The 22,399-nt window shown below is 42.8% G+C and overlaps 1 protein-coding gene across 2 annotated transcripts in view; it reads right to left on the bottom strand.

Moving 5' to 3' along the window:
• The window catches only part of CACNB2 (calcium voltage-gated channel auxiliary subunit beta 2), an 890,619-nt gene that overhangs the window by 822,048 nt on the left and 46,172 nt on the right, over positions 1-22,399 (bottom strand). For both annotated transcript variants that reach the window (XM_069211768.1, XM_069211763.1), the window contains exon 2: positions 5,179-5,271. In XM_069211768.1, coding sequence (XP_069067869.1) covers positions 5,179-5,271 — 93 coding nt within the window. The remainder of the gene's footprint in view (positions 1-5,178; positions 5,272-22,399) is intronic.

Here is a 22,399-nt window from a genome sequence, read left to right as displayed (position 1 = left end):
ATCTAGGCAGTTTAAAGCCTTGAATTTACAAAGCAAATGAGAAAGCACAATAAAAAATATTTAAAAGGGTTAAGGGTCGCAGGGGCTGCCCTCTTATAAACCACCTGGAATCAGAGCCAATTGACACATAAACAAGGTTATAGTGTGATAAATACAATCATTAGTTCAAAACCTCAAAAAAAGCCCATACTTCTTGCATTGTTCTATTTGCAAATGCAAAGACAAACTGCAAAGAAAGTTAACACATTATTTACAGTTATGTAAGTTAATTTACAGCTTCACCATAAGTGCTTTCGGACACAGGGGGCTGCCCTTCTATAAAGCACCTGGAACCAGGGCCAATTGACACATACAAAACAATAGTTCCATGCGGTAAACACAATTATTAATTCACAATGTCAAAAAATGGCAACAGATCAAGACTTGCATTGTTCTATAGCAAATGCAAAGATAAATTGCAAAAGAAGAGAAAACAACCTTTTGGTTGGAGTTATGTAAGTTAATGTACTGCTTCACTAGAAAGAACTTTGTGCTCAAAAAAGTGCTTACAAGGTGAAAGATGAAGTGAACATTACAGTGTGTATAAAAACATTACAATGGAGCAGCATAGGTAGATTCAAAGTAACAATGTTAAAATGGGGTAATGCATCATTGGATGATTAGATCTTAAAAGTGCTCCAATTTCCACATATACCAATAGTGTTTCGACCCTAAGTAGCGTTATAAACAAGACAGTAGAAACTAGAATGAGCAGCAGCATATGAACTACTGAAAAAATCAGGAGTAGCACGTGGTTGAAATGTTTTATAGTAAAAGGCACGCACAAAATATTTCTAACCACATGGTTGAAATGCTGTTGACATATACAGCAATTCTGGGACAAAACCGAATAGGTGAAAAAGGAATCAGACAGAAAAGAATGAAAGTGACCAGAGGGAGAGGATGAGTTTATGGACAGAATGTTCATTAAAGTAAGTCCATGTCCATATAACAAGGCTCATGTGCAAGTGCAGCTGAAAGGGATAGGACCAGGAGAACCAACAGTGAGGAGAGATGAGTTGGATGATTAATACTTTCATACTTGCACATAATGCATTTGAGAAGCTTGAGCAATTGGCTAAAGAATTAAGGGCCTGATTTAGAACTTGGCGGATGGGTTACTCAATCACAACAGTAAGAGATATCTCATCTGCCGAAATCTAAATCCTAAAGAATATAATGGAATTTAGGTTTCAATGGACAGGATATACATCACCACTGTGATGGAGAAACCAGTTCGTTGAGCTCTAAATCAGGCCCTAAGTGTGGATTTGAACAAAATGATTATTTGTGAAACAATCAGAATGAAATCGAAAGAAAGTAAATGACAAAAAGAAGATCCTAAAGCCTTGGGAGCACAACTTAGAGAATTAGTGATTAAATTGGATGTTTGGGAAGATGTGAAAAGATGTACAAAAGAATGAAAGAAAGCTGACTATAAGCCTGAAGCACCCAAAAAAGTAAAATGAATAGAAATGTAAGTGAGAGTGATTCTGAATGTGAAGTGGTAGTTGAAAAAGAGTTTCTGTTGAAAGAAATGTGGGGAGGAGCATGTGTGTGCGCCTTGGTCAAGGAGTGATCTTTTCACAGTTACAAAGAATTTCCCAAAGCTCAGAGAGGTGCTCAGAAAGTGGAATAAAGAGGTGGAACGAAATGTAACTATTTAAAAAGAGCATCGGGCAGATTTGGATGCTTTATTTTCGATTGTTGTGCCTCACGATTTGTGTGCTAAGCGTAATACCATACTGCAATGGCTGGAAAAAGAACCAAAGAAGGAATCCCCTCTTATTAAGCCTTCCCCAGCTGTTATGCAGAAGTATAACCGGGTCTCGGGCATTTGGAAATGAAGATTTCCTAGAAAAAATCAAATGTTCAAAAATCATGAGTGACTCAGAATCCAGATTTCAAAACATAGATATTATGAGAGATTGGTGCAGATTTACAGACAGAATAGTAGAATTGATGACCCCACAAAAGCAGGTGTTTTGGGATTTGTCAACGCATTTGTGTTGGGATGGCATCTAAAGATTATGCTCATATTCAGAAAGCGTGATGTGTTAACAAGCAAAATTGTTAGATTAAATTGACGAAGGAGGAATCGATGGAGGTTCAAAAGAAATTAAATTGTTTTTTTTGTACCAGGTGTTGGTGTTAGTATGAAAGATGTAGCTGTACAAGGAAATGCTGTGAGAAAAAGGATACTGGAAACAGGAATGTAGATTTAAACCAAATAGATTTCAACATGATTCGCAAATGGTTCTCCAAATATAGCAGAATATGAATCAGATTGTACAGAATGGGACGACTGTATCATCACAGTCAATGGTCTCAGGCCCACCAGCCTCTGTTCAAAACATGCAGAATCCAAGGTAGTTCAACTGGAATATGCCTTCATCCTCGGTTTTGCAACAGACCATAGAAAATAACATGCAGAGATATCAGCCAAATTTTGGAAACATTTAATAATCAATGCCACTTTACCCCTGTTTAAAACTATGCTTGGAGTTCCTACATAACCAAGCCAAGAACAATGAGGGTGCCTGAATAGGGATGATGATTGTATGCTTCATGCAGTCCTAAAGGCAGACCAGAATGACCCTTTTGTGGAAGTAGAGGTAAATGGCCATCAGTATAATTTTTAATTTATACTGGTACTACCTGCTGCATGGTCCAGTCAGGAAACAAAATCCAGTTGTAGGTTTTTCAAATAAACAGGTGACCAATAAGTTGTTGGATGAAATCATGGTGAAATTGGTTCAAATATAAGCTATCATGAATGTATAATTCATGAGACAAGTCCAATCAATTTGCTGGGTCATGATCTATAGTATAAACTGAACAGCACACCAGCAAGGAACACTGTGAATAAGGTCGTTCAGGATTTTTTGGGAAAAGATATTGAGATTATTAAATATGCAGAGCTATGGCATATCACTGTAAAACCAAATGCTGGGAATTCTCATATACAAGCTTACTATTGAGGCTACCTCACAGTTTTCTGGAAATCACCCATAGTCCTTACATTTCTGTGATGCAAACCTAGAGAATCTGCAGGAATCCACAAAATTCCTACAACCCAGCATTACCCCACCCCTTTCTAACAATACCTTTCCTGCCTGCCTCAGTCATGGGGGTGCTGAAATAGGCTCCTCAGCACTGAGGCAGGGAAAACAACATGAGCTGATCGGCTCACTTCACTTTCGTTTTCATGGAAATGACATTTCGCTGAAAACAAACCCACAGCATCAGGAGGCAGGGAAGCTTTCTCCCACCTCCTGAGCATGTTTTTTTTTTTTTGAGGCATCAGAGAGATTTCCTGTATGGTTTATGCCAGATGACCCGGAGCTGTCCAACGCACACAGGCACTGTGGCGTCGGACGGCTCCTGGCCGTCCGATGTACCGAACCGGTTAGTGGGAGTTTGAGGTGTTACTCTACAATGAAAACTACATCAATAACAGAAGCCAAAGTAAAAAAACATGGAATCACAACAAACCGCTGACATTACTCATAAATTAATGTGAAATTTATATTTTGACTATTTAAACACATATGTGCAACATCAATTCTGAGTCAATATCCTAATCCAGAAAAAAAATATTTGAAACTTGTAATTGGTTCACAGGTCTCATCCTGGGTATTGAAGCCAACTCTACATTCACACATTTGCATCAGCTGTGGAAATTAACAATGTTGGAAAATGTTTAGCAATCACAAAATGCCAAAAAATAAACATTCTATAGGCCACGTTTCTTAAGTTTTGCAGTGTTGCGGAAATGGAGCGATTTTTTGCACCTTTCCTGCTTCTTAGTTCTAAAGCAATTGTGTGAACAAATTATAATATAACTCTAATTCAGCCTTCTGATTTTAAATGTTGATAGATATGTATTTGTTCCATTTTCTGTTTTATAAACAGAGCAATATTACCGCAGATTGTGTTTGCTACATTTTCATCCATATGAAAAAGTGATAATATCTATTGAAATTAATATTTTGCATTGTACAGGCAAATAAATTTTAGGAAATATAATTTATAATTCACCAATGTTATCTTGTCCTATATGAACAGAAATAAAGAATAACGTTGAAAAACAATCAAAACAATTTTAAAGAAAATGTACCTGAAACAACCAAAAGATTTATAAAATGTGTTGCATTAGGAAAATGCCTCATGCTCAGAGATGGTCAGCCAATGTTATAATTGAACAAACTCAGCCAGCTTTGCTATTGGGGATCAATAGCATAGCAGTGCCGCAGTACAAAATACTTCTGGGACACTTATTGTGTTCAGTTTACACTGAAACAATAACGGAATTTAGAACAATGAACTTGAGATTAGGTTCAATATGTTTACTACAGAAATAGCATACCCAGAAGTCATATTGATTTACACAGCAAGCAGAAGACTATAACTCAAACATGCACTATTTCTATTCTTAAACAAGTATCATTTGTCTGTTAGGAAATTAAAGGCGTTATTTGCATTACAATCGGAAATGAAAACGCTACATTTTCTTGTGGAACAATACCGCACTTTAAATACCAACTCCATACTGAGCTATTCTGTTTTTTTCTTCTAACCTTTGGTGTCCAAAAAAGTAAGTAAACCAGTGTATGATCCGATTTATTGACAACGATTCTCCACATAAAACACAAAGTAAACCAATGACAGCGCAACCCCGCTAGAAAAATATAGAGCCTAAAAGTAATGAACTTTAAACTCACTATTCGAATTAAAGCAAGCAAATGACCACAAAGAAGTGCAAGAAATTCTTTGGCAAAGAATACAGCAATTCAATTTAATTAAAACAAGAATTCTGCATTCTAACACTTGTCAAACGTACTGACACGCATACACATTGCCAAGTTAAAAAAAATAATGATGCCTTTAAGCACAAACTGAACTGCCCCAATGCTATTTTGTTGTTCTAACGAAGAGCAACATATTGATAAAAAAGACTTTGGCTGAGGAGTTGCTGATTTAAATTCCCTGCACTTGAATGAGGATTGCAATCTAATTTTCTCCCTTCAAATGCTGTCTCAGTTTTTAGCGGTGACAGATGTTACTTATTAAGTTACAACTAAAACAGTCATAAAATATTACACACTAAGAGTGGCAGACAAAATTGCAAATCATTACCTGGCGTACAAAACTGTTGGATGTAGTGTCAGAAGATGTGCTCCCATCAGAACCTTTAAATCTATTTTTTCGCCGTGCTCCTTTTCCATATATCTGTAATGAATACAAAAACACATGAGCTTCAGCTACAGAGGCAAATTTAAATCCCCATAAAAAATTAAGAATTCCAATTTTCACTTTCGTAGTAGAAGGCAAAACGGATTCCCAAAATATGTGCAACAAATATATTTAAGGACAAATCTAGGTGCTCCATAAAAGCACCTTAAAAATAACTATACATTGATATCAGAACACGCCATCATGACATTTCAAAATGCAAATGAAATGGCACATACATCTTTTTTTCCAGATCATGCATTGGTTTACATATCACGTTAAAATTTGTTTAACGGCATTATGTATTTAGATACATTTTCTAGAAAAGTTCAGTTAAAGGGATTTATGATGTGATCTAAAACCCTAAAATACATTGAAATTCTGCTAAGAGGAACCCAGATTCTTTTACAGACAACGCTTGTTTTACTTTGACAGTGTTGATATTTCTCACAATTTTAGACTGAATCTCTTCCCTGATAGTTGCTAATAAGGAAGGTTTTACAGCTCATCACTCCCAAGTTTAAAGTCACTACTTTTTTTTAGGGTTATACAAAATGTGTCAGTTTATGAACAGGAAACTGCTGTCAAAATTAGGCACGCACTGTTAATGTTTCCTTAGAAGAGTGCAGTTGGGTGGAGGAGTGTAACAGGATTTGCAGGCAGAGGATTTTTCTTTAGGTTTCTTGCAAAAAGTTTGTTTCGTGGGCACAAAGACTTGTTGGCATAGTTGCGACTGTTAGTGCATTGTATTCTAATGAGTACTGACTTACATGTGGGTGTGACGAGCTGCAAAAGCAACCTTTATCAGTCGCCATACCCAAAGTTGCCTCTTCATCACCTAACTTACTTCCCCTCTGGCTGATAAGGTCTGTTTGCAGTCCGTTACAACCAAGGGTCAGATATTGGCAAACACCTTACAGTCCCATATGTGCCCAGGGCCCTGTGTATATATAAAAGCAGATTCAAGACTCCCTATAAACTACGAAGTACACAGATATTCCTTGTGCCCTCTCTGTGACGCCTACTACAGTACTCACCGTCAAGCCAAGGTCCTTATCTAATTGAGTAGATTGGAGTGAGGGTGCCCCTGTGCAGTTTCCTAGCCCCATTTCCTTGTCACCTTTTTTGATGATAATCTGGAAACCTAATACCAAATCAAGACTTGTCTGAACTGTAGGACATTCCCACCCTTAAGAAAGTGAAATCGTACCTCCTGAAACATGACTTCATCAGTGATGTTATCACTGATGTAACTTGAAGAGTCATCAGCAATGTCATTGAAAGTCATTTTTCATGTCATCAGTGATGTTATGAGTTGCAGTCATGAGAAAGACATGGAGATAGCATACGTCATGGTTTGTGTAGGTAGTCATTAGTGCCGCATTGCAGAGGTTTTAGGATGTCATTTCATAACCATAATTTTATTATAAGTGTGCATTTCAGTGCCTAACGTTTTATAAGTATATGTTAATGGTTTATGAGCAAAACAAATCATAGCTTACTCTTAACAAAAACATTTTAGTGAGCCTTTGGGGTTTTTCAATCACATGTTACATTCATCTCCGATCTTTTTATAATCTATTATTCTGAAAACTTTGTGAGGCCTACCATAGATGCACATGCCCGCTGACCATGAGCAGCCAAGTTAGTTGGGAGTCTGGCCTCTGGTCAGATTCAGCACCCAAGCCACTGGTCCTTGGCTTAGTGCTGATCGAGTTGACAGGGAGACCTGACCTATTGCCAGCCTTTGGACCTAGGCTCTGTTGTACAAAATTGGAATATTGGAAGAGGGGGTATTAGCACCACTCAGACAACAGAGCCAATCCTTGTCAGGATGAACCACAAAGTTCCCAAAATCAACAACCTGTGCTCAATCCTCTGCCAGCTTGTCACAAAAGCAGTGTGTAAAGTATTTCTGCAACACACAAATTGTAATTAAGTGAAAACACAATACAAAAAATCCCGAGCCAATTACAACAATAGAGTAAAACTGAATAAATAAAATAATACCAGCACAACAAAAATACAGTCAGTAGAACCGGAGACATTCAGTCTTGAAGATTTAAGTAACTATACCACCTAAAAGCACAAAGCACCACTCATGGTCATCTGCTCATGCTAGACAATAGGAGATTCACAAGTTCAGGCTGACAGTAGTGGAGCATGGGTCAGTTACAGGTACCAGGTTAGTTCTGCTGAAATAGTTACCTTCTCAAAGTCTGGCACGAAGAGTTCCATTCGCAGTGGAGGAGGTCGCATGTAGAAAGGGGAGTGTCATCGATGATCATTGTTGCATGAAGAGCAGGTCGAGCATTGCAGGCTATCATCGCTGTAGTGTGAAGAGCAGGTTGGGCATTGTGGATGGTCATTGCTGAAGCTTAGCATTTGTGATCAACACTGGCTGCCATTGCTATAGTGCGAGGTGCAGATCTTGTATTGCTGGTTATCACTGGTGGATGCTGTAGTGCAAAGAGCACGTCTTCACTGGAACTTTGCATTGGCGGTTGTCAATGTTGGCAGCGTGAAGAGGCCCATTCACAATTGCAAAGAGCCCAAACTTCAGAATTTCACCTTTTGTTCTTGGAAGAAACTCAGACAGATGCCAACCAAAGGTCCAGGACAGAGGGAGTACCTCTTGGAGATCAAGAACTCCAGCAGAGGCCACCTGGGTGGTCTAGTTGCAGGTCCAGGCAGCTCGAGTAGGACAGCTGGGTAGTTGCAGGGAGGCCTAAGGAGCTTGTCCTTTCCTTGTAGCTTAAAGAGAAGGTCAGCTAACTGACCCTTGGAGTCACTCAGGTAAGCCTTGGATGCAAGTAACCAGATGAAGTCTTCATTCTCAGCCAGTTCTCAAGCATCAGGGCAGTCCATCTTCTGCAATGTCCACAGATCCAGGAGTGGTCTAATGATTTGCTCTGGAAGTCCACTATTTATACCTGGTGCCAGCCTTTGTGTAGGGGGATTGCCTATCCTACCCCCACATCTGGTTCTGGAACATCCTTCCCTTTCCCCATCAAGGTTCCAAACTGGAGTGACAAAAGACAGGGCAAGCCTGGTGTCAGATTCCTTTGTGTGTGCAGGAGACATAGCCTTTGAAATGTAAGTGGGAATAGGTACTGCCCCTCTCAGTCATCCTGCCAGGATGGCACATCCTGTCCACACCCAAGACCCTATGAGTTTTACTGTCTAAAAGCAATACACAAATCCCAACAACAGAGCCATTCACAATCATCTGACCCAGGACACTGACAGAAGGCACTAATGCTTAGGACATGAAAATGTCAACTTTCTAGTGCAATTTCTGGGACTGCCTTTACCATGGATTTTCACTGCTAGGGTATGTACAACTTAAACCCACATGTCCTACTTTTCAAATACAATGTACCCTGTCAAGGAGCATTTATGGACTGCTTTAGATATGACATAAGTATTAAAAATGAAGGTTTGGGCCTGGCAGAAGGTTTATTTTGTTAAGCTGAAATGGTAGTTTTAAGCTTCATTTTAGGCTGCAATTGCAGGCCTGAGGCATATTTTACTGGACAACTTTAGTGGGTGGCACAATGGCATAAAACATACAGCAAGTTGGATTCACCAGCAATAAGTCAGGGAAAGAAAAAACAAAGATACTATTCTTCTCACAAATTGTTAAAGAAGCACATGAAAAAGAAGAGAAAGATGTTTTGAAGTAGGACATTAAGTTAATACTTGAAAGGGAAATTTCAAATGAATGCACATCAAGTAAGATCACCAAGATTACCCATGGGGCTAGGAAAAAATCAAGTAAGATTAAACCGCTTAAACACTTTGGGCGTAAGATTGGTGGAATGTAGCTATTAAGGATCACTGAGGGTGACCATTCCATCCAATAGTCCGAATAGTACAGGAGTGTATATAAAGTGGGGAACCATTATGCAAGTTTAGCATCCCCTGTTGTGAGAGAATCCTGGGGTTTGAGTGATCTAGACTAGGATAGAATTAATTTGCACAGCTTGTTAATTCAATAATGGAATGTTTGTGGTTCAAGTAGAATGTTACATCTAGAAATAACATAATTCCAGAGATTATGTGCCTACAGGAGTCATGACTGTGTGACAAACCAGCTATAAAACACCTATAAAAAAGCCAAGAAGGGGACTGGGTTCAGCCTTCATTAGGACTGCTGTCAGAAAGTGCACCAGCTGACAGGGGTATGCACCCTGCCCAAGAAGGGACCACAATCATTGTCAAGGTAAGTCAGATACACACCCTAAATTAACCTGTGCCTCACCATCTGGTAGCTTGGCACAGAGCGTCAGGCTTAACTTAAGAGGCAATGTGTAAGGTATTTGTGCAAAACCTAATTACAGTAACACAGTGAAGGACACCACAAAAAAGACTCAACACCAGGTTAGAAAAATAGAAAACCTTTATATGTAATTTAGATGACTAAAACGACAAAAATCCAATAAATACTCCTTAATTAGTTATGGGAAAAAATAGTCAGCAGTCAGTCACCCTTTAAGAAATCATGCTTGTGAATGATCTCCCAGCAGTCAGTACTAGTATCACAAGTGCATGTGCTTTAAGTGAGGCACAATAAGTAATACAAGGCCAGTCTGAGAATGAAAGGAGATGATGTGTCCAATACTAGCAGTGGTATCATGTGTGCCACAATGATCACAAGAGGAGTTTGAGCACTCTTTGTTTGCCTTTGTGTTAGTGTGCCCATTGCTAGTCATCAGAATAAGGTGCCCAACACTAGCAGTGCTGATGTATGGTGGGTTGCAACATTGCAGAACTGGGACCTCCTCAACGGTGGTGCACTCAGGTTAAGAGTCAAGAGAGCGGCCACAATTACTACTTGACCCCATGATCTCCCTGTACCTGTCTTGTCGCCCAGCTTATTCCCGGGCTGGCAGGATGTTCGTGGAAGCACTTTTGTGGTGCAACCTCTCAACAGCTCGATGGTACAGGTGAGGTTGGAACATAGATGTCAGCCCGCAGTCCAGAATAAGTAGATGGGGGGGATTCTGCACATCACCAGCCAAGCTGTCGTTATTGCTGGGGCAACAAGCCCAATCTTCGCTCATAATTTCTGTTCTGTACTGTAGTGGCTGGAGTTAGGGCAGCAAACTCTTTACAGGGAGTGTTGCTCAGGGTCCGGTGGTGGCATAGTGTTTTCCCGCAGTCCTGAACTAATAGAGAGCAGTATGGGGCAGGTTGATTTTGCAACAACAGGGGGCAAGCCAACAATTCCTTGGAGTTCCTTGGAAGGGTCAGAAGTTGTATAGGGTAATTTGAGGTTTACCTCCCTGTAGAGGTAGCAGGCCAGCACAGCAGAGCAAGCTGCAAAGTGGCAGTCCATTTTGGGAGCACAGAAATGAGCAGGAAGCAGGCCGTCACAGCAAAATAAAATGGCAAAGTGGCAGTCCCTCCTGGCAGCGCAGCTCTTCTTTGTTGCAGTCTCATCAGGACCCCAAAGTGAATTAGTTTGGTGCGGTTTAGGGTCCAATACTTATACCCAAAAAGGTCTTTAATGTAGGGGAGACTTCAAAGGATTCTCTAAAGTGCACAAGCATCCCTTTCATGCTAGCCCTGTTGACCAGGCTATCTCTGGGTGGTAATCAGTTCTTTGTGTGGAGACAGGACACCACCTATTGAAGTTGTAAGTGTGAATCCCTAATCAGTCCTTTGTGTGAAGACAGAACATCACCTATTGAGGTGTAAGTGTGAACAGCTGCCCTTCCTTCTGCCCAGGAAGACCCATCAGTGTGAGAAAGTAGCCTCTTTCTAGCCTTGTTACCCCCACTTTTGGCCTGTTTGTGAGTGTATGTCAGGGTGTTTTCACTGTCTCACTGGGATCCTGCTAGCCAGGGCCCAGTGCTCATAGTGAAAACCCTATGTTTTCAGAATGTTTGTTATGTGTCACTGGGACCCTGCTAGCCAGGACCCCAGTGCTCATAAGTTTGTGGCCTATAGGTATGTGTTCCCTGTGTGATGCCTAACTGTCTCACTGAGGCTCTGCTAACCAGAACCTCAGTGGTTATGCTCTCTCTTTACAAATTGTCACTAACAGGCTAGTGACCAATTTTACCAATTTACATTGGCATACTGGAACACCCTTATAATTCCCTAGTATATGGTACTGAGGTACCCAGGGTATTGGGGTTCCAGGAGATCCCTATGGGCTGCAGCATTTCTTTTGCCACCCATAGGGAGCTCTGACAATTCTTACACAGGACTGCCACTGCAGCCTGAGTGAAATAACGTCCATGTTATTTCACAGCCATTTTACACTGCACTTAAGTAACTTATAAGTCACCTATATGTCTAACCTTTACCTGGTAAAGGTTGGGTGCTAAGTTACCTAGTGTGTGGGCACCCTGGCACTAGCCAAGGTGCCCCCACATTGTTCAGGGCCAATTCCCCGGACTTTGTGAGTGCGGGGACACCATTACACGCGTGCACTACATATAGGTCACTACCTATGTGTAGCTTCACAATGGTAACTCCGAATATGGCCATGTAACATGTCTAAGATCATGGAATTGCCCCCTCTATGCCATCCTGGCATTGTTGGTGCAATCCCATGATCCCACGGGTCTCTAGCACAGACCCTGGCACTGGCAAACTGCCTTTCCTGGGGTTTCACTGCAGCTGCTGCTGCTGCCAACCCCTCAGACAGGTTTCTGCCCTCCTGGGGTCCAGCCAGGCCTGGCCCAGGAAGACAGAACAAAGGACTTCCTCAGAGAGAGGGTGTTACACCCTCTCCCTTTGGAAAATGGTGTTAGGGCTGGGGAGGAGTAGCCTCCCCCAGCCTCTGGAAATGCTTTCATGGGCACAGATGGTGCCCATTTCTGCATAAGCCAGTCTACACCGGTCCAGGGACCCCTCAGCCCTGCTCTGGCGTGAAACTGGACAAAGGAAAGGGGAGTGACCACTCCCCTGACCTGCACCTCCCCTGGGAGGTGCCCAGAGCTCCTCCAGTGTGCTCCAGACCTCTGCCATCTTGGAAACAGAGGTGCTGCTGGCACACTGGACTGCTCTGAGTGGCCAGGGCCAGCAGGTGACGTCAGAGACTCCTTCTGATAGGCTCCTTCAGGTGTTGCTAGCCTATCTTCTCTCCTAAGTAGCCAAACCCTCTTTTCTGGCTATTTAGGGTCTCTGCTTTGGGGAATTCCTTAGATAACGAATGCAAGAGCTGATCCGAGTTCCTCTGCATCTCTCTCTTCACCTTCTGCCAAGGAATCGACTGTTGACTGTGCTGGAAGCCTGCAAAACTGCAACAAAGTAGCGAAGACGACTACTGCAACTCTGTAACGCTGATCCTGCCGCCTTCTCTACTGTTTTCCTAGTGGTGCATGCTGTGGGGGTAGTCTGCCTCCTCTCTGCACTAGAAGCTCCGAAGAAATCTCCCGTGGGTCGACGGAATCGTCCCCCTGCAACCGCAGGCACCAAAGAACTGCATCACCAGTACCCTGGGTCTCCTCTCAGCACGATGAGCGAGGTCCCTTGAATCCAGCAACTCTGTCCAAGTGACTCCCACAGTCCAGTGACTATTCAGTCCAAGTTTGGTGGAGGTAAGTCCTTGCCTCCCCACGCCAGACTGCATCGCTGGGAGCCGCAACTTTTGCAGCTACTCCGGCCTCCGTGCACTTCCGGCAGAAATCCTTTGTGCACAGTTCAGCCTGGGTCCACGGCACTCTAACCTGCATTGCACGACCTCCTAAGTTGTCCTCCGGCGGCGTGGGACTCCTTTGTGCAACTTCGGGTGAGCACCATTTCACTCTACTTCGTAGTGCCTGTTCTGGCACTTCTGCGGGGGCTGCCTGCTTCTGAGAGGGATCCTTGTCTTGCTCGACACCCTCTCCGTCACCAGACGCAATTGGCGACATCCTGGTCCCTCCTGGGCCACAGCAGCATCCAAAAACCCTAACTGCACGACTTGCAGCTAGCAAGGCTTGTTTGCGGTCTTTCTTCAGGAAAATACTTCTGCACGACTCTCCACGGCGTGAGGGATCCGTCCTCCAAAGGGGAAGTTCCTAGCCCTTGTCGTTCCTGCAGAATCTCCAGCTTCTACTGTCCAGTAGCAGCTTCTTTGCACCCACATCTGGCATTTCCTGGGCATCTGCCCATCTCCGACTTGCTTGTGACTTTTGGACTTGGTCCCCTTGTTCCACAGGTACCCTCGTTTGGAAATCCATCATTGTTGCATTGCTGATTTGTGTCTTTCCTGCAGAATTCCCCTATCACAACTTCTATGTCCTTTGGGGAACTTTAGTGCACTTTGCACTCACTTTTCAGGGTCTTGGGGTGGGCTATTTTTCTAACCCTAACTGTTTTCTTATAGTCCCAGCGACCCTCTACAAGGTCACATAGGTTTGGGGTCCATTCGTGGTTCGCATTCCACTTTTGGAGTATATGGTTTGTGTTGCCCCTATCCCTATGTGTCCCCATTGCATCCTATTGTAACTATACATTGTTTGCACTGTTTTCTAATACTATACTGCATATTTTTGGTATTGTGTACATATATCTTGTGTATATTTGCTATCCTCATACTGAGGGTACTCACTGAGATACTTTTGGCATATTGTCATAAAAATAAAGTACCTTTATTTTTAGTATATCTGTGTATTGTGTTTTCTTATGATATTGTGCATAGGACACTAGTGGTACTGTAGGAGCTTCACTCGTCTCCTTGTTCAGCCTAAGCTGCTCTGCTAAGCTACCATTATCTATCAGCCTATGCTGCTAAACACCCTATACACTAATAAGGGATAACTGGGCCTGGTGCAAGGTGTAAGTACCCCTAGGTACTCACTACAAGCCAGTCCAGCCTCCTACAATCAGTATGAAGATGAATGCATTTGCAACTGAGTGTCCTGTGTTTGTGGCTGCCTGGAGTGAATTCACAAGGTGGAGCTGTCACCCAGCCCAACCCAGACATGTATTCAGAGACAGACTAAGGTACAGAATGGTTAAAGTAAGAAAATGCCAACTTTTTTAAAAGTGTAATTTTCAGACTTACAATTTAAAATATGACTTTACCATGAGGCAGGGCTTTAGATTGTGAGCCCAGAGACACCAAACCCCATATTTTTATTTTCTCCCAATTGGAAATTACACTTAAAAAGATACTCTTAGGCAATCACAATGTTAGCCAATGGGAGGGATAGGTCGTGCAGCAGTGTAAAATGAATTTAAGAGTTTTTCACTACAGGGACACGATAAACTATAAGGTACATGTCCAACATTGTAAATACATTGTACCCTTCCCTTGGAGATAACCAGGGCCTACCCTAGGGGTGAAATATATGTAATAAAAAGGAAGGTTTGTGACTGGCAAGTGTGTACACTTCAAATCCTAGTGATGACTGGTTCAAGAATTTTTTGACCGAGGAGATGCTCAGACAGAATATGAAATGATTGAGTGGTAGGTAATACAGAGAGCCTCAGGAGCAAAGGAGTCCTGTTGCTCAGGAGCAAGAGCTCTCATGCACCCATTTGGGTGTTATGTTTCATCCTCGGGCTAGCTCCTCATTAGGCCAGCGCTGCAATGTCCAATGGTCCCCTCAATGGGGGCACTTTGCCGGAGAGCTTATCTGAATGTCGAGAATGAAGTGGATGGATGAGGTGCTCAGATTGTAGACCCGTGAAGGGAGCTGGGAATAAAAGTAATTAAGAGATGTCCTAAAGCTAATTTTTAATAAGGAAAGCTTCCTTGTTGTCATTACAAACAAGTGAATAAATCTGCTGCTTGATACAATGGTCAGAAGTGGTATTAAAATTGTGTCAAAATGGTCAACATGTTTCTTGCCTCTACTGTCTCAAAGGATTGGGGCAATTCATCAGGACCAATAAACCTAATCGGCGTGAAAGTGTAAAAACATCACTCAACTGTAGTGAATTATCAGATACCAGTCATTGTCTTTCTAGTCACTGTAAAACCGACCCATCTCAGGTCTAACGAGTGCCATCTGGGTAATCATGGAGTGGCACAAATAAGCTGCTCAAACTGAAGCAAGGTATCTGTTGAGCCCCAAGTTGCAACCTACCCCTCTCCGTGATACCCAAAGACTCTGTGTGCACTTGCAAGGTCGAAATGGCAGTTTAAAACTGCACACACAGGCTCTGCAGTGGGGGGCTTGATCCATGTTTGAAAGTCTACTGTAGTGGGTGGCACAATCAGTGCTGCAGGCCCATTAGTAGCATTTAACTTACAGGCCCATCTAGTGAAATTTACTAGTGACTTGCTGGTAAATTAAATATGCCAATGGTGGATAAGACAATGTTACCATTGGATGAAGCCTCTGCACTTTAGCTCTGGTCAGTAGTGGTAAAGTGCACAGAGTCCTAAAAGCCAGCAAACATTTGTGAGAGCAACAGGAGGTCAGAGTGCAAAAACTTAGGAGAAAACACTCCAAGGATTCCAGGTCTAACAACTGCTAACAGTAGTCTCCACAAAAAAAGCAAAAAATGTGAAAATGCTAAAAGGAAGAGCAATTGGATTATGGCTTGTCGTGTGTTTCTATGTAACATGGACAATCGGTGTGGAAGTGTGATCATCCTTAACGTGCATAGCCAAATAGGTAATGCAAAGATTATGGAGTGGTACTGATAGTATTTAAGGAGGGCGTAGAGCAGTTACATTTTTCAATTAAACAGACATTGTTGGTAATCTGGAGATTTTAACCATAAATTGGATCTGGGTAGATGTGACCAACTGTATAAAGATATTTTATCAGCGTATAACATTAGATCATCAATCTTCCTAGTAGGGAAAATAAACAGCATTTTATGCAGCACTGTTAAAGTTTCTGGGCTTGAATGGCATAAGAAACTGGGTTACGGGTTGACTGTGGTGTGCGTGCTGCTCATGCAGCAACAACAATCCTTGCCAAGGTAAGGCAGAAGCAAACCCCAAATTAACCTGTATTCAGCCCCCTGGTAGCTTAAGTTAGGCTTAACATAGGGGCAATATCAAAAGTATATCTGCAACATTTCAAACAGTAAAAAAAATTAAACACCACACAAAAAAATTATCCCACACAAGTTAGAAAATTAAGGCTTTCTTTAATAAATAAAACCAATACAACAAAAAAATATATAATTAGTAGATCCAAGGATAATCAATTTCAAAGACTTAAACAAACATAGAGCCACAAAGTGCCAACTGAGAATATCTGGTGACACTGGACTGCGACAAAGTTGCACATTCTGGCCAACTGCGATGGAGCACAGGCCAGCTACAGGGACCCTCTTAGGCCCGCTGAAAAAAGTACCGAAATCCTGACTTGTGGCGCATTGCAGTTGTTAAACGTGGCATCCTTGACATGGTCCCTCCTAACTTTTTGGCTCTGTTTCCAGTTTGTTGATATGTCCTGGACTCTGTTTTTGCTCTTTTTGACACTCTGGGTACTTTACCACTGCTATCCAGTGCTAAAGTGCAAGTGCTCTTATGTAAAATGTTAATGTAATTGGCTTTCCATGATTGATGTATTTGATTTACTAGTAAGTCCCTGGTACAGTGCACTAGAGGTGCAAAGGGCCTGTAAATCAAATGCTACTAGTGGGCCTACAGCACTGGTTCTGCCACCCACATTAGTAGCCCTGTAAACATGTCTCAGGCCTGCCACTGCAGTGTCCGTGTGTACAGTTTTAAACTGCCAATTCGACTCGGCAAGTGTACCCACTTGCCAGGGCTAAACCTTCACTTTTCTTACATGTAAGGCACCCCTAAGGCAGGACCTAGGTTGCCCCATGGGCAGGGTGCAGTATTTGTTAAAGGTGGGACATGTACTTATGTGTTTTACATGTCCTGACAGTGAAGAAGTACCAAATTCGGTTTTCACTGTTGCAAGGCCTATCTCTCTCATAGGTTAACATGGGGGCTGCCTTTAAATGTTATTAAAATGCAGATTCCCTTTGGGAGCAGATAGACATTTGGAGTTTGGGGTCTCTGAACTCGCAATTTAAAAATACATGTTTTAGTGAAGTTGGTTTTTAGATTGTGTTTTTGAAAATGCCACTTTTAGAAAGTAGGAATTGTCTTGCTTAAACCATTCTGTCACTGCCTATTTGTGGATTCCCTGTCTGGGTCAGTTTGACAGTTGGGCTGTTTGCACCTCTCTCTAGACAGGGGCACAAAGGGAGCTGGGGTGTGGCCTGCATATCCTGATGAGCCATTTGTGCTGGGAGGGAGGGGAGGAGTGGTCACTCACATCTGAAATGCAGTCTACAACCCCCTGGTTTGTGTCTTGATGCGCCGCGGGCTGCGGGCCGCGGGCCACCATGGCCCAGATGAGAGAGCTGGCCACGGCCCACGGTTGGGGCCGTAGTCGGTTTTCCCAGCTGCGGGGCTCGCCGCGCCCCATTTTTCCAGCCTTATGTCGCCCAAGGCCCTGGATCAGGCATCGGCCTTGGTGAGTTCGGGGCACGGCGCACCCTCAGGTTTAGTAGTGGGTGCCCCCCACCTCTCACTTACCTGGTGACTGGCCTTTCTTTTGGGCTTCTTTTCCTCTTTCTTCTTTAACCTTTCTTCTTTCTTTCTTCTTTTCTTTTTTTCCAAATAGGGGCCATATTCTTCGTTTTCCCAGCATGCCTTTCTTCCTATCTTCTTCCCTGCAAGCATCTGTTTCCCTTTCTAAAATGGTGTCCTCATCTATTTCATTCTATAGTCTTTTCCCAATCCAAAATGCCATCCTTGCTTTTCCTGTATGTCACTTCCTGTTTAGGGGTATTTAAGGAGTTGGGTTCTTGCTCTCCTTGGGCTGTAACACTTCCTTTGGTGGTGATCACGCTCCGGTTGTTTTCTTCTGATTCTGGCTTTTTTTCCCTGCTTGTTCCAGTTTCCTTCTAGTTAATTTTCTTGATTGGAAGTCTGACATTTTTTCCTGTGTTTTTTCTTCTGTTCCAGGGAGTTCCTGTCATAAAGGTTTTTTTCCCTTTGGGGTTTTTCCTCTGGGACTCCTTCTGGAGGGCACGGGCTGCCTCTTGACATACCACTGTCAGAAGCACCATGGCTATCAGAAAGGGCCGCCCTTACCTTGGCTAGAGCAGGACCTACAAGAATCAAGGTCATCCTTGTGATACGATAGGAGTCCCCCCCTTCTCGGTCTCACCAGCCAGGCTAACATCTTGCCCGATCTTCCCTCCTCCGCCCGCACTGAGGCCAAGTGTCTCTGCATACTATGGCATCTCAACTGCTCCTCGACCTGTGAGTGGGTCTTCTTTGCTTCCTTGTATCTGTTGTGTTCAATCGCATCTCTGCTCCCCCCTCTCCTTCATGTATGATCTTCTCTAACTTATCAATTCCCGCTCCAATGTGCGTCTGATTCCGACTGTCTGCCCCAGGCAATAACCCCTGGTCGCCACCTTAAGTGCCTCCCACTCCACATGTCTAGCTGACACGGATCCCTTATTAATAGCAATATGGCTCGCCAGGTAAGAGCGGAGCGCTTTTCTGTACGCCTGGTCTTGCAGCGCTGCCAGGAACAGTCTCCACATTGGTATGGGGGGTCTATCATTGATGGCCCTCCATGTGAGCATGAGGGGGTTATGATCGGAGAGGGTGCGCCCTAAATATTCTGAGTGTGTCATTTCCTGTGCTATTAAGGACAAGCATACTATCCTATTTATCCTGCCGTGGACCCGGTGTAAACAGGAGTAGTAGGAGTAGTCCCTTTCCTCTGGGTCTTGATTGCGCAAGACATCTCCCAGCTCCCAGGCCCTCATCCAGTCCCTCAGGTTTTTAGCTATTTTGTGTGTTACTGCACCTGCCAACAGGGGAGTGGATCGATCAAGGTCAATGTCCATGATGCTGTTAAAGTCCCCCCCAATCAGTAACTCTTCACCTTGTTGGCAGGTGATGTGACTCGAGAGGTGCTGCATGAAGGGAATCTGGTCTTGGTTAGGGGCATATACAATAGTAAAGGTGATCGGGCTCCATGTAGCCTCCCCTTCACTATTACAAATCTGCCCTCTTGGTCTATGTCCGTCGAGGTGGCCTCAAAGGGGACTGTGAGCGGGGGTTAGCTGAGGGTGATTCTCCTTTACCCTGACTGGAGTAAGGGTCCTTGCTTGGACAGGGGGTAACCTGACTGCCAACCAAAGACCCCATTTCTAACAGCAGGGTTATGCATTGAAGATGCATCACATAATGCGTCAAATGTTGCAAGGACTTGCACTGAGGATGTATCATGCTGCCAGGCAATGTGGTAGTCCTGAAGAGCTGCAATGTGGGTCTTTGTGACGGGTCCAATCTATGCAGTTCTTCTTGGGTTTGGGCCACGCAGCAGAGGAGATGCATCAGCTCTGCTGGAGGCACAGAGCCTGCCACAGCACCGTAAGCCCACTTCCATGGGTCCAAGACTGGGGTGGCACCATTTGCCAGAGTAGACTCACAGATGGCAGAATCCAGGTGTATATGCACGGTTGTTGGAAGCCTGTTAGGTTCATGAGGTTTCAGATCAAGAAGCCAGTCACCTAGCCCTTGGAGTCACTTGGGGCTCTGGGTTCAAGAGATGCAGATCCAGTCCTTCTCTCCCAGAGAAGAGGGCAGCAGGCCAACTCAGCAAGGCAGCAGTTCCTTCAGAGCAGTAGTCCAGCAGAGTGTCAGTCCTTGTAGCAGCACAGCAGTCTTTCTTCCCGGCAGAGTATCCACAGGTCCAGAAGTGTACTGAAGAGTTGGTGTCTAAGGTCCAGTGTTTATACCCAATTGTGCCTTTAGAAGAATCTAGAGGTTTCCCTTTGAAGTCCCCAGGCATCTTACCTTCTGTGCCTTGGCTCCAGGCTTTACCACAGGAGCATGCAGCCCTTTGTGTGGGGAGAGGACACAACCTATTCAAGTATAAGTGGGGCTGCATGAAGCTCCTCCCTCCCCTTCCTCCAGGGATGGCCCATCCAGGCATACCTAATCTCCCTATTGTGTGTGGCTGTCCAGGAGGCATACACAAAGCTCAGCTATCAGCTACACCTAGTCATGTGACTAGGTACAGGCTACAGGCGTTAAATGGCTAAGGCAGGGAAATGCCAACTTTCTGAAAGTAGCATTTTCGGAATTACAATTTAAAATCTGACTTCACCATTCGTTGGGATTTTAACTTGTGATTCCTGAGACACCAACCATGAGCAGGTTACCTATTTCCATTTAGAAATTACACTTAAAAAATGTAATAAGGCAAGTCCAATGTTATTGTATGGGAGAGGTAGGCTTTGAAGTAGTGAAAAACAAATTTCAGTGTTTTTCACTGACAGGACATGAAAAAGTTGAAAGTGCATGTCCTACGTTTTAAATACATTGCACCCTGCCCTCTGAGCTGCCCAGTGCCTACCATAGGGGTGAATTATATGTATTGAAAAGGAAGGTGTAGGCCTAGCAAATTCTTTATTTTGCCAGGTCGACATGGCAGTTTAAAACTGCACACACAGGCTTTGTAATGGCAGGCCTACTAGTAGCAATTACAGGCCCTGGGCACGGGTAGTGCTACTTTACTAGGGACTTATACGTATATTAAATATGCCAATTGGGTATTAGTCAATGTCACCATGTTTAGCCGAGAGAGCAGAAGAACTTTAGCACAGGTTAGCAGTAGTAAAGAGTCCTAAGGTCAGCAAAAATGAAGTGAGTAAAAAAGGAGTGTTTTACTCTGGGAAGAGGTACCTGATGATATTACAGATTGGCGTAATAAAATAACAAATGGGGTAGTTAAATGTTGAGGGGTTCAGTTATACACATTTGAGAACAACATGGACCAGGCATTATTAAAGAAAGAAAACATTTGGTTTGACAGGTATTGTAGAACATTGAAAAGACAAATAGGAAAATGTGAAAGAACCCTTAAGATTAAGTGGGATTATGAGAGACACACCACTCTTCTCAGTACTAAAAGGATGTATAAAAACATTGATGAGTAGTCAGAAAGGGGTTTAGAGGGTGTATGATTGGAAATAATTGATGGAAACAGTTGAAGCACAAAACATATAAAAGTTCTGCAAATTGGTGCAATGTGGATCAGGGAGAGAGGCACTAAAAATCAGTTATATTGTGGAATAAGATGTATAGGTGACATATGTGGAAGAAAGGGGAAAGAGTTATGGGAGGAAAGATTTGTTATAGAGAAAGATATTCTGTTGTTATTCTCTGTAAAGAATATTAAAGACACCATTCTGTTATGAAAATTAACTAGAGCATCATACCAGATCATTTATTTACCTGCCGTCATAATTAAAACAAATGTGGACTGATGGTTGAAATTTTATTTTGTAGTGTTTCAAAGAATATTATTATCAATGCTGGAATTGCACAATTATAAGATCAATTCTTAAAAAGGATGATGCTAAAAAAAAATAATTGCCGGCTAACTAATCTACGTGATGTGGGTGGAAAATTGGTTTCTAAAGTGATTTTGGGTAAACTGAAACACATTCCACAACTGACCATTATTTTATCCTATGAACATTGGCTTAAAAGTCTGTGGAGCTGAGGGGCAACTTTTTCTGCTGCTTTGTGGATTTTCGAGCGTTTTTAACATGGTGGACTGGGAAACCGTATGTGAAACATTAATCAATTTACAGATTCCCTGTTCTAAAGTAATTATATGGACAGATTTGGGAGCTGGTAGTTATGGAAAAAGAAGGAAGACTGAGACGGAAAAAAACAATTAATTTGATTTACAACAGGATTGTGTGCTGGTCCCTTTACTTTTCACCGTTTATACCAGACCTACCTGGTATTTCAGCTATATCCATTGGCTTGAGCCCCAAAATTATTGGCACACATATTGCATACCTCCTATATGCGGATGATCTTGTCTTTTTAGATATGACTGAGATAGGTCTCCATAGGAGGTTAGATACTTTTAAAGAACATTGTAGTAAGACACCATTGGTAGTGAATATGATTAAGACCAAAGTATTAACATTTGGGATAAAATCAAAAACTCAATGAGGTATAATGGCCACTGAGGGACCTGCAAAATAGAGATAGCGAATAAACATCCATATCTCCGTATCAAGTGGTATGATTCAGAGAGAAATTACAATGGAGGGAACATATTGAATCACTTGAATTAGGGGCACTCTCCTTGGTGGGTGAACTTCAACATTTTAGCAAAGATTATAGGCAGCTGACTTTGAGACTAGCCCT

Source organism: Pleurodeles waltl, chromosome 10, assembly GCF_031143425.1.
Source record: "Pleurodeles waltl isolate 20211129_DDA chromosome 10, aPleWal1.hap1.20221129, whole genome shotgun sequence".
Taxonomy (NCBI): domain Eukaryota; kingdom Metazoa; phylum Chordata; class Amphibia; order Caudata; family Salamandridae; genus Pleurodeles; species Pleurodeles waltl.
The sequence above is the reverse complement of the archived record's forward strand: the minus strand, read 5'-3'. Positions and strand labels throughout refer to the sequence as shown.